General features: G+C 35.1%; 1 protein-coding gene across 4 annotated transcripts in view; it reads right to left on the bottom strand.

The window, feature by feature from the left end:
* Positions 1 to 1,975: 1,975 nt before the first annotated feature.
* Positions 1,976 to 13,486, bottom strand: part of CEP120 (centrosomal protein 120) — a 76,614-nt gene continuing 65,103 nt past the window's right edge. For 3 of the 4 annotated variants that reach the window (XM_030927418.1, XM_010367484.2, XM_010367485.2), the window contains exons 20-21: positions 8,527 to 8,672; positions 1,976 to 3,822 (exon numbers count right to left, since the gene is read on the bottom strand). In XM_030927418.1, the coding sequence (XP_030783278.1) occupies positions 3,588 to 3,822; positions 8,527 to 8,672 (381 nt within the window). In that variant the 3' untranslated portion in view covers positions 1,976 to 3,587. Of the gene's footprint in view, positions 3,823 to 8,526; positions 8,673 to 13,486 lie in introns of those variants that run through there. The other variant, XR_004056363.1, reaches the window with a different exon arrangement.

Below are 13,486 nucleotides of genomic sequence, written 5' to 3'. Positions count from 1 at the left end.
ATTTGAGGCACAGTTTGAAGCAAACTTTTAAATTGTGGTAAAATATATAGAACATAAAATGTACCATCTTAATTATTTTTAAGTGTACTATTCAGTGGAATTATTCACAATGTGTGCAACTATTTCCATTATCCATAATCCAGAGCTTTTTCACCATCCCAAACAGAAACTCTGATCCTATTGAACAGTAATTCCCGTTTCCTCTTTTCCCCTAGTTCCTTTCAGCCCCTGGTAACCACTAGTCTACTTTCTACATCTATGAATTTAAAGCAAACTTTTTTTTTTTTTAAGCAAAAAACAATCCAACAAACAGAACTCCTCCACTTCTACAGGGCCTAGGCAGTCAGACCACAAGTTCATAAACCTGTCAGTGAGGCCATGGGGTCCTATTTTCCCCTGCATTTCAGCCGTCAAATTTTTTTACATCTATTTTGACAGGTAGACCATACACAATCTTTTTATTTCTTTATGAATTTAGCAAATATTATCTGAGTGCCTACATATGGCCGGCACTCTTTTAGTTCTGGAAGAAACTAAGACAGACCTGGTCGCTGCCCTCGCAGACCTCACATTCTGGTTGACACTGCTTCATTTATCCCCAAACTCTGAAAAGCATGGAAGAGTGTGCAATTTTGATGAGATACCGATGATATGTGTCAATAACCCCATTTTCAGTATCAGAATTGCTAGAACATTATCCACTTTTCACTGTTGTATTTGGTCAGTGCTTTAGAGGTGATAGATAGAAGAAAAGTTGAACTCTTTTCCCAATGGATGAATATGATGATGAATATTATGCCCTTATGTTGGTCTTCTGAGTCTCTGTATCATTTAATTCAACATCCGATAAAACATATAGAAACTAGTGGTAGTTTAGGTTTTCTAATATTTTCTATTTTCAATATCCAATTTGGGATTCCATTATATGAAATGCCCAGAATAGGCAAATCCAAAGAGACCAAAAGATTAGTGGGTTAGGGGCTGGGATAGAAGGGAATGAGGAGTGACTGCTAATGGGTACAGGGGTTTCTTTTTGGGGTGATAAAAATGTATAAAATAGTGGTGACAGTTGTACAACCTTGTGACTATATCAAACACTGAACTGTATACTTTAAAATGGTGATTTTATGGTGTGTGAATTATATCAATTAAAAAAATAAAAAATTTAGGTATTCAATCAAGTTAGACAAAAAGGTAGTGAGAACACATCTTTTAAGTCCATAAATAGCTACCAGAGGGCCCTTCCTACAGACTGTAAAAAACAGGTCGGTCCATTCTGCAGTGGCTGCAAACAGGCAATGTATGCTGGGGCAATCTGTGAACTCAGATTCAGGTTGGGCAGCATCTGGACAGGAAGTAGAGGAGAAAATCATCTGGTCAGATGAGACTGTCTCCCCATCAGCAGAGGCCCTAATACATCCTTAAACCACATTCAAACTCCCACATATGCTTGAAGCAACAGGAATTCAGGTACAGATAGAAATTACTAGGATTTATCTGCAAGGGAACTCCTATGTTTATACAGATATGGTATTAGATATACCTGGTAGACATTAAACACCCCTCCTATGCAGTACATGCCTGCATTAAACATGGAAACTAGACTTTTTCCATGAAAAAAAACACAGAAATTTTAAAGGTAAATCTGATTTTACCTTAAAATATTTGATATTTTCCTGTTACTGGAAACTTATTCACCTACCCATGCCTGCACCCACTCACTGATTTATCTACTGTGGTCATACTCATTAACTCCTAGGCAAAATCAGTGTAAAAACATTCGATGCCACTTACAAATGGAATGGTTATTGCTAAAAGGACTACAAAAGAGAGTGAAGATTTCAGACTCCCCTAGTTGTAAGACAAAAAATAGTATGTAAACACTTGAGAAAAAAAGACAGTCATTTGAAATAGGAAAACTCGAACACTTTGCCAACTCTGTTTAGAAAAAAAAGAACTCAAGCTGCTCAAGAACTCAGAGATGCACACAATTATGATTTTATTTGTTAAATTACAATAGCCAAAAGAGCTTTACAGAAGGCAAAATCAACTACACATCCATTTTAGGAAAGTCCTTTTTGTTTCTCTAAATCAGAGGCCCCCTCTAGTGTTTGAAAGCAGTCTCAGGCACCACACAATGCAATTGCAGCAAACAGTCACAGCATTTTACCCCAGACCTTTCAAAACAAAAGGCATACTTCTGTTCCATTCAAGTGGCACAAAAATCAATGAGAGAAATAGCTAATCATAATTAATATTGCAAATTCCTGCTATGATTCACAGATTCATTATCCTCTCATTCAGTAATTTATTATTTACTGCTGGGTTATTTTTTAGAAGATTAATGCTCTGTTAATAAGGAAAAAAATAAAAGCATAGGGACTTTAATCTCCCTAGTAAGAAATATATCTCATTTAAAATGACAGAAAATTAATGTTACCATATATCCTACTCTGCTTTGATGGAAGTTATTGGTAACTTCCTAAAGTATATACTTAATTACATTTGGAAATCAGAACTTTTTAAAGTACATATATTTTGAAATTCAACCTAATCTGTGACTTTGCTAAAACTTTTTCAGTACTCTGTAAAAGGAGGTGGGAAGCGTTGCTTTGAGGACAAATGTTGGCTCTGAAGAATATGATATAAAGGAACTCTTAGAGTTTATACAGACATGGCACTGAATAAATTCAATGACTGAATCTCGTGCACTTTGAAAAAGATTGATTGAAATTAGGGGGAGTAAAAAATAGTTGATTTTCATTCTATTTTTTCAGCTAATGTCTTTATGTGTCTGTTTCCATGTTCTATTACAGAGGGTTTAAGCTGACAGCTAGTATTACTATAACTGGAAAATAAAAACAAATCTCTAATTTTAACAAAATAAAACAATGCAAACTTGAGGAAGAAACCAACAGAGAACACTATATTAAGCTAATACTTCATGTTCTTAAAAGTTATAAGTACACTGAGAATTTGAAAATTCAATAGCTCTTGAAACAAATTTAATCTGTATTAACTTTATTTAAATAAATGACCAATTTGTCACCCAACATGTCATATGGCTTCTCTGCACTGATCTTGCTTTGTTTTCAAACTTGTCACTTGCAAATATTATAAGTTAAGAAAAAAAGGTCATCTAAAATGAGTTAAACTGGTTACAATTGGTTTCAACTTTTAAGAATTTACATTCAAATGGAATAGGATGCAGCATTTTTAAAGTGCAAGATACACTCTTTTGGCTCAACATGAAATATTATAGAACTGGAAATTACCGCAGTCATTTCTCCTACAATTCACTTAGTGAAAAGCTGTTTTGAAAGTTAGCCACCAGATTATAAACTACGAAAAACACTGAGAAGTCATTTAAAATGAGTATATAAAATGCAAATTACAAATAAAACCAGTGTGGGAGAGGTAGCATAAAGTAAATAAGATCAAATAAATACTATACAATAACATACAAAATTTTGCTTATAAAAAATTGAAAATACCATTTTAAAACATCCATTTTCCTCACTTTTGAAGGTTTTACAAAGAAATTAAAATTCAGACTTAGAGTCTCTATAAAGCTTTTCCAAATGTTATTAATTACTGGCATTGCTTTTTGCCAAAATCTCTCTGATCTTTCGGTCGAGTTCACTTATTATTCGATCCTCGTGATTATACACACCCGTTCTCATCAAAGTATCCCTTTCTTCTATTAGGCGAGTCAAATAATCATCCAAGCCTTCTTCCAATACACTGCCATGGGGACCATCCTTTTTTCCACTTGCAGTCTCTCTGGAATCCTGGTATTGTTTTTGCTCTTGTTGCCTTAACCTGAGAAGTCAAGAACAAATGCCACTCTAGCAACTGTGTTGGTTTTCTTAACATCACTATTTAAAAACAAAATGATTCAATGGTAAAATAAGGTTTCAGTAATATTTTCAGGAAGAAAACAAAAACAATGTTCCACTTGGCTAGTCAACAGTCTGCAGATTTATAAAAGGCAACTTTAAAAACAATACTTGCTTTTCTAATTACAAAATACATGAAAACTAGATATTTTGGAGCTATGTAAAGAAGAAAAAAATATCATCTGTAATGTGATCCCAATTTGAGTAACATTTTTCTGTATTTTCAAGTTTAAAAAATGCATATATGTACTTAAAATATGTATGTCTTGAAAAACTTAATGATACTACATATGCAATTCTGTATACTACTTTTCTCATTTATATAGTGATTTTTTTATATCATTAAATGTTCTTCTAAATTGTTTTATAATATTCCATTATTTGGGGTATCATCATTTAGTCATCCTTTATTATTGATCTTTAGGTTGCTCGTTTTTAAACCTTTGTTGTTGCTGTTTTGAACATATTTAAAAAAATTCATTCAACAAACATTTATTTGTGCCAAACAAGTTTTGGGGATACAGAAGTGAACCAAGAAAATTCCCTACTATTATGGAGTTGTATCTCTAATTATTTGTAGAAAGTGAAATTCTATATGTATGTGTGGTTCAAAGGGCATATGCATGTTAAGGTTTTGTATGGATATCTTCAAGTTATGTTTGTTATAATCTCATTTGGGGATAAGAAAAGGAGAGTAGATGCTGACCTGCGATTTGGGTATTTCCAACAGAACACTGTTGGTCAAACTGTCTTGAAAATGGAGCAGTAATAATAATACTTAGTATATTTTGTTTGTTTGAGACAAGGTCTCACTCCGTCGCCCAGGCTGGAGTGCAGCGGTGCGATCACAGCTCACTGCAGCCTCAACCTCCTGGGCTCAATGGATCTGCCCACCTCAGCCTCCTGAGTAGCTGGGACTATAGGCCATGCCACCACGCCCAGCTAATTTGTGTGTGTGTGTGAGATATATATATAGTTTTGTAGAGACGGCATTTCAGTATGTTTTCCAGGCTAGTCTCAAACTCCTGGGCTCAAGTAATCCACTTGCCTCGGCCTCCCAAAGTGCTGGGATTACAGGTGTGAGCCACTGTACCTGGCCTACTTACTAAGTGATAATAACACTAAATTTGGATATGGAATATGTTTAATTTAGAACGTACAATTAAGATATAATTTTGGCTGGGCACGGCGGCTCATGCCTGTAATCCCAGCACTTTGGGAGGCCGAGGCAAGCAGATCACCTGAGGTCGGGAGTTCAAGACCAGCCTGACTAACATGGAGAAACTCCATCTCTACTAAAAATACAAAATTAGCTGGGCGTGGTGGTACATGCCTGTAATCCCAGCTACTTGGGAGGCTGAGGCAGGAGAATCACTTGAACCCGGGAGACTGAGGTTACAGTGAGCCAAGATCGGCCATTGTACTCCAGCCAGGGCAACAAGAGTAAAACTCTGTCTCAAAAAAAAAAAAAAAAGATACAATTTTATATTTTTCTATATTAGTGGCTACAAAAGTATTTTAATTTGCAACGATTCCGATATTTTGTCTTGATTTTAAGACAAAGCAGTTGCATCTAAGTTCCTCCCTTTGAGACTGGCTTTTCCGTGGCTTATTTCCTCTGAAGACTAAGTCCATTTCTAAATTTACACACAGGATGAGGGAGAGGGAGAAAGAAGCAGTGAGGAACAAGTCCTGCTCTCACAGACCAGGATGGCCCCAGAGGGTACATGACTGTTGGCAGAACACACTTTCATTTGTTCAGATGACCCTCTGAAACTCCTATAATTCCTCACAAAAAAGGAAACTACAGTCCAAGAAGGATACCAAATGTCTTTATCTATTCTAAAACAAAAAGCCTAAACAGTGCAGGGCACTGTACTCTGGGACCTGGGTGGGCAATGGAGTGGTTAGTGAGACACTGGTACCAAGTCTTTCCATGCAATTTGAGTGATTCATGTGGATAAGGAAGGGCAGATTTCTGAATTGTTGTTTCCCCTACGCTAACTCTTACAGCTGCCTTGGAGGATAGGGTCCTCTAGGTTAATTAATGCACACCATGCCAAACTATGTACCAGAAAATTTAACCATTTCCCTTCTGTGCATCATCTGTCTATGCATATGGGACAAATGCAATTTTTGCACAACTGATAGATCATCTCTACCAAATCTTTGCTAAAATGCAATTATCAGTCATGATCGCAATAGAATTTTAGAACCTGATGGCTGAAGAAACTCATAAAGAAAACTTTTAGAACATTCCTGACAGCTGCTATTCTGGACTCTACAAGCACACTCCCTGCCACTAGGAACATATTACTTCGTAGAACTGCTCTTAGAAAGTTCCTTCTTATATTGAACTCGGTATGCCTCTTTATATTTTCTTTCTTTTTTTTTTTTTTTTGCCTCTTTATATTTTCAATAATTGGCTATGATATTGCCTAAGAGGAGAAGCCTACTTACTTCTTCTTAATATGGTAGCTCTCCAGATATGTGAAAACAGTTACCTACCACTTTGCCCAAGAGTTCTCCAAGTTCAATATCCCTCATTCTCTTAACCACTTCTTGGATGGCATGATATATTGCCCCTTACTGTCCTGGTCACATTCCACTGGAAGCTCTCTAGGTAGCTAATTTCCCTCAAAGTGTGCTGCATAGTGGTAAGAACACCCCAGAGGTGATTAACCAGTCCTGAATAATGAACACCACTGCTATGAATGACCCTAACTGTACTGACTCTTCGGCAGCCAAATCACACCATTATTAGTGGCCACAGCAGTTCTCCTAGGCTTCTACCCATCAACTGTTTTATGTCTTATCTATCACTTAACTGATTTTTCTTATAGCTTATACAGAGGACTCTGCTTTTGTCTCTAATATACTTAATCTTATTGGTTTCAGTTTTCTCAGAATCCTTATTTATTAAGGCATTAGTAAGATTGTGTCTGATCTACAGATTTGATAGGCAACATGGATATCTTTAACCCACCAAATCAGTGCTTAGCAAACAGCAGGAGCTAAACATATATTTGCTAAACTGGAACCAAGAAAGTGCTATATATGACAGCAAAATTTTGGAAGGCAAGGATATTATAATTCGTTAAGTTGTAATATCTTCCAAGTCTACAACATGGTAGATACCAAATAAATATTTCCTGAATAAATGAGAATAAAAGTACCACAGATTGAACCCTGTTAAGCATGGTACTTGGAGCTGACCTTTTACAACTGGTATTTCTTCAATTACCTTTTAAATACAGTTATTTAATTCAGCTAGGAACCCACTTAATATAGTGACCACATTTTTCTCCACTTCATACATGGAGATATAATAAGATACTGTGTTAAATGTAATGTGTATGCTCTGAAATGTGTCCCTGCCAAATTCAGATGTTGAACCCCTAACCTCCAATGTGACGGTATTTGGAGATGGACCTTGGGGAGATAATCAGGTTTAGATGAGGCCATGAGGGTGAACTCTCATCATAGGATTAGTGCTCTCCTAAGAAGAGACACCAGAGAGAGGACACAGCGAGAAGGTGGCCCTCTAAAACCAACCACACTGGCACCATGATCTTTGACTTCTAGCCTCTAGCACTGTGAGAAAATAAACTTCTGTTTAATCTACCCAGTGTATGGTATATTTTTTAACCAGTCCAAGTTAACTAAAACTGCACTTTGCTCAAACAAAAATATACTAGACCCTTGATAGACTAAGCCAAAAAGTCTTCCCCCAAAACTACCCTCCAAAAAAACTAGAATTCATTTATATGCTGCTTCCTAGTGATTACTTTTCTAACATGAAACACCGTTGAAGTTGTGATTAAGATGAACACAGCACTACAGAGAAGCCCAGTGTAGCATAGTAGTTAAAAATGCAATCTCTGGAATCAGATTTGAACTCTGGCTCCATGATTTACTAGCTACATGACCTTGAATAATGTGTTTAAGCTCTGTCTTTAATCTTCAATCTCTTCATCTCGAAAACGGTGAAAATATCTTCCTCACAAAGTAGCTTTGAAGATTTTTTTTAAAAAAAGAGCTGGGCAATACAAGACATTTAAAACGGTTCCTGGCACAAAGTAAGGGCTCATTAAGAGCTATTGTTACAGATATTAATAATATAACTAAATTTGAAATTTCTTATACTTTATGTAAGTCAAGACTCAGTTCAATAGTAGCAATAATCCTGAAATCACCACACAAAAATAAATTTTAAAGTAGTAATGCTATAAATGGAAACACAAGAGCTGAATGGACTTCCACAGCTGTATTCATAGCAAAAAAAAAAAAAAAAAGTTTAATAGTCTTTGGCATAGATTTTCTTTTCTTTTTAAATTTGACACAAGGCCTCACTCTGTCACTCAAGCTGGAGTGCAGTGTGGCATGATCACAGCTCACTGCAGCCCAGAACTCCTGGGCTCAAACGATCCTCCCACCATCCACTCAAAGTGCCAGGATTACAGGAATGAGCCACAGTACTCAGCTGGCATGGATTTTCTATTGTATATGTCTGTTACATTTTCTATATTTTTATATACGATCTACTTTATCCTTGAGAGACCTGAAGTTGTACCTTCCCTGAACCAAACTTTGGTTTTTGAAAGAAACACTCTTTTAGTTATTATACCTGTTCAATTCATTTCTTATATCCAACAATTCTTGTCGCTCAGTTTTTACTGTATCTTTTTCCTCAGCAGCCAGGTAACGTAGTCTCATCTGTTCCAATTCTTCCTGCTGCTTTTTAAGACGAGCCATTTGACTTTCTTGTTCCCTCTTGAAAGAAACAAAGAAACAAGCCATATCCTTAATATTAGGAACAAATATTTCATATGACTTTGACTTGTGATTATAATCCTATTTGACAACACCCATGATATAGCCACACACTGCCAATTCTTTTTTTTAAGAACAGAATCTCACTGTGTTGCCCAGGCTGGAGTGCACTGGCTAGTCACAGGAGCAATGAAGCACACTAAAGCCACAGACTACTAGGCTCAAGCAATCCTCCTGCTTCGGCCTCTGGGCCCAAGTAGGAGTACCTGGGCCCAAGGTGTGTGCCCACCCTTGCACTGCTAATTTTATGAGTTATATATTATCCAGAAAATACCCAGGTAAGTTTTCTCTAAACACTCTTTTACTTCTCTTTTACTATAAGTCATAATCCTTCAATCAGTGATTGATATTAGCTGACTATCACAGGACAATAGATGTCGAAGGCAAGAAAGAGGCAGCTGTCAATACAATGAACTGTCAACACAATGAACTGCCAAAAGACTGGTGGTAAGAGCAGCATCTGAGAAAACATTATACAAAGATGCACCTAGAAAAATTCAGTAACTGTCCCTGTACAAATCACTAACTCCACTCCTACTTCAGTAAATATGCCTTTCCACTCTGTTCTCCAGACTCATACAAAAACCTATGCACATATGTTTTTAAACAAAAATGAAAACAAACAATACATTCTAGTTTGCATTTTGAAAAAAGTTTAACAATTCTTCAGGTCAATAGATAAAGTCTTAAACTAAATGAGTAACGTTCCACATAATGCATATTCCATGACTTATTCAACCACTTGCTCAATAACAGACACTTTTGTTACTACAAACAATGCTGTAACAGGACACCCTGTCATCTATCACACAGGTTAGCTCAGGAATCCTTAAGTCATTTTCTTTTGTTTAGGACAAAATCCCAAAGTGGGAAAGCTGGGTCAATAGGTTTCTGTTAACTATTTTTTAAAGTATTTATTGAATTGTAACGGAACAGAAAACTGCCAAATGACAAGATACATTTTGATATATTTTCACAAAGTAGACCACTCACATACTCACCATCCGGAGATCAGACTGCCAGAATCCCAGAAATCTGTGTCTCCTCCCAGTCACTAACCACTCACCCTTTCCCAACGATAACTACTACCCTAATTTTAACAACACAAATAAGTTTTGAACTTAATACAGAATCTGTACAGTACGTATTTGTGTCAGGGTTCTTTCATTTACATTGTTTTTGAGACTCATTGTTCTATGTAGTTAATCATTTACATTATTATACAGCATTCCACTGAATGAATATACAATTTATTCATTCACTGCTGAAAGACACTGGGCAGTTTCCAGTTTTGAATTATAAATAATGCTGACGTGAAGATTTTATATATGTCTTTTGGAACACACTTGTATGCATTCCTACTGGATATATACATAGGCTTCAAATTGTGTGGTCAGAGGATGTAAGAATTAGAACAGCCTTAGTAAATACAGGTTTTAGTATCCCTTATCTGAAATGCTTGGGGCCATAAGTGTTTTGATTTTGAAATATTTGCATATACATAATGAGATATCTTGGAGATGGGACTGTCTAAACATGAAATTCATTTATGTTTCACATACACCTTGTATACACAGCCTGAAAGTAATTTTACACAATGTTTTACACAATGTTTTAAATAATTCTGTGTGAACTGTCACATAAGGTCAGGCGTAGAATTTTCCACTTGTGGCATCCTGTCAGGGCTCAAAAAGTTCAGATTTTGAAGCATTTCGGATTAGGGATGTTCAACCTGTATTTCCAAACAGTTTGCAAGTAGTCATATCAATTCATACTTCCACTTGAGCATTCCAGTGCTTTATATTCTTGCCAGCCCTTGGTGGTGTCATTTTTTTTTCATTTTAGCCATTTGATAGGTTACGTAGCAGAATATTATTGTGATTTTATCTTGCACTATTTAAAGACCAGTGAGGTTGAACACATTTTAACAGTTTTATGACATTTAGGTATCTTTGTTTATAAAGTTCCTATTTAAGTTTTTGGTACTTTACCTGGTTGTCCATCTTCTGTTATTGATGCTTATAAATACTGGGTAAGTCCTTTGTCAATTATATAAATTACAACTATTTCCCAGTAGTCTTTGGCCTGTGTTTTCACTCCTTTAATGTTGTTTTTAATAAAGAGAAGTCCTTGATTTTAACATAGTTCAGATTTTTCTGTTTATTCCTTTTTGGTTAGTGCTCTTTCCTGTTTAAGACATTTTTTGCCTGTCTCCGTCTGTTAGATATTCTTTTATGTTACCCTCCTGAAGTTTCACTTTTTCCCCATACAGAGCTCAAACTGACCTAGCAACATTTGCTGAAAAACACCTCTTCTCTTGTTGCTTGGCAGTTACTACTACTTGTCACATATCACCTCCATCCATATATGTATGTTTTTGTTTCTGGATGCTCTGATCTATTTATTCTTGCATTAACACTACACTGTTTTAATTACTTCAACTCTTGTAACAATGTGTTAATATATGATAGTGTAAGTTCTTCTACCTTTGGCTATTCTTCAAAATGATTTAACTATTCTTGGCTCTTACATTTTCATATACATTTCAATTTCTAAGGCTAAAAAAAACCTGCTGAGATTTTATTATGATTATATTGAATCCACAGATCAATTTGGCCAAAACCGGTGTCTTTAAAATATTTATTTTTAATCAATGAAATGGTTTACCTAATGATGTAGGTCTTAACTTTTAATAATAGTTTACAGTCCTCTATATGCTAAGACTAACATATTTCTTTGATTGTACTGCTAGATATTTGATTTTAGATGCTACTGTAAATGGTAGAGCTTTACAATTTTCATTTCCTAATTACTCTAGTAGACAAATAACATTGATTTTTACATATTGACTTTGTTTCCAGCAAACTTGCTAAACTCACTTATTCCTAATAGGTCATTTTAGATACTTTTTAGCTTTCTAAATACATCTGTGTTATCTGCAAATACAGGTAGTTTTACTTTCTCCCTTCCAAATGACACACTATTTCTTTTTCTTGCTCTATTACACTGGCTAGAACACCTCTAATACAATGTTGAAAAGAAATGGTAATAGAGGGAATGTTTCTCTCATTTCTGATCTGAGGAAAGTTTCATTATTTTAAGAATGTTTTTTGTAGGCTTTATGTAAAAACTCTACTAGATTAACAAATTTACTGTCTAGTCTTAGTTTGTTAAGGAATATGACTTTTTCTGCAGCTATTGGTATTTTTTTCTCCTTTACTCTTTGAATGTGGTAAATAACCAACCTTGCATTTGCCTAATAAATACACTTCACTGTAATGCTTATAAGTTTAATATCTTAAACTTATTATCTTCAATGTTTTAAAAGCCTGGCCAATTAATTTTGTCCTTGTAGGCTTTTAGGATCAAGGTTATGCTAGTCTCATTTTAAAAAGGTGAGAAGCGTTTTCACTTCCCATTTTCTAAAATCTTTGTGTAAGATTAGTGTTATTTCTTCCTAAAATATTCACTGAAATTCAAGTGTGAAGACATATGGGTCTGGAGCCTTCTTTGTGGGCAGGTTTTTTTTTATTACAGATTCAATTTCTCTAATAGCTATAAGACTATTTCTATTTTCTGTTTCTTGGTGTATCCGTTTTGGAAGTTCTTTTTTCAAATTCACATGAAATTGTTCATACTATCCTCTTATCTCTGTAAATGTCTGAGATCTGTAGTCTTGTCTCTTTTTTCAATTCCTGATATGGATAGTTACTGTCTATTCTTTTTGTCCTTGAATACTTGCTAACGGGGAGTAGAGGGGTCCTTTCAAAGACATGACTTTTGGCTTTATTGATTTTTATTGTACTTTTCCCCTCATTTCATTAATTTCTATTCATCTTATTTCCTTGCTTCCACTTTACTTTCTTGTTCTTCTACTGAGTTTTTGAAAGGAATATTTAGAGAACAGATTTATTCTTGTCTTATTTTCTAAACACAACTGCGGTTATACATTTCCCTCTAAGCACAGCTTTCACTAAATCCCACACTTTGATGTGTTTTATGTGCACTATTTTTCAGTTCAAAATATTTTCTAATTTTACTGTGGTCTCCAGTTTACCATGGGTTACGAGAAGTATACTACTTAATATTCACTCATTTGGGCACATTTTGTATTATCTTTTTACTTCTAGTTTAATATCACTGTGGTCAGAGAACATATTCTAAATTACAGTCTTCTGGAATGTGTTGAGAATTGTAGTTTAATCCAGCATATAAGCAACTTGGTTAAATGTTCCATGTGCACTAGAAAATAGTGTATATTCTGGACTTTTTGGATGAAGTGTTCTAGAATATACCAATGGTTAGTTGTGTTGCCCAAATCTTCTACATTGTTACTTATTTTCGGTCTGTTTGCACCATCAGTTCTCAGGAGAGTTATGGTAAAATCTTCTATCTTCTATCATTATAGATTTACCTATTTCTCTTTTAAACTCTATTAATTTATCTAATTTGTTGCTATGTTACCAGGTACAAATGTAGAATTGTTGTCATCTTCCAGGTGGATTAACCCCCTTTTATAACTATGAAAACTCCCTTTACCTACAGTAAAATGTCTCTCACCCTGAAGTCTGGTTTGCCTAATATGAAGTATTACTATACCAGCTTTCTCTTAGTATTACTATAGTATATATTTTCCTTCTGTTAGAATTCAACCATCTTATGTTCTTATATTTAAGGTTTATCTCTTACAAAGCATATTGTTAACTTTTTAAAATTCAGCTTTTAAATATCTGTCTTTAATGGGAGCATTTGGT

Source organism: Rhinopithecus roxellana, chromosome 3, assembly GCF_007565055.1.
Source record: "Rhinopithecus roxellana isolate Shanxi Qingling chromosome 3, ASM756505v1, whole genome shotgun sequence".
NCBI classification, from domain to species: Eukaryota; Metazoa; Chordata; class Mammalia; order Primates; family Cercopithecidae; genus Rhinopithecus; species Rhinopithecus roxellana.
This window is presented reverse-complemented; position numbering and strand designations above follow the sequence as displayed.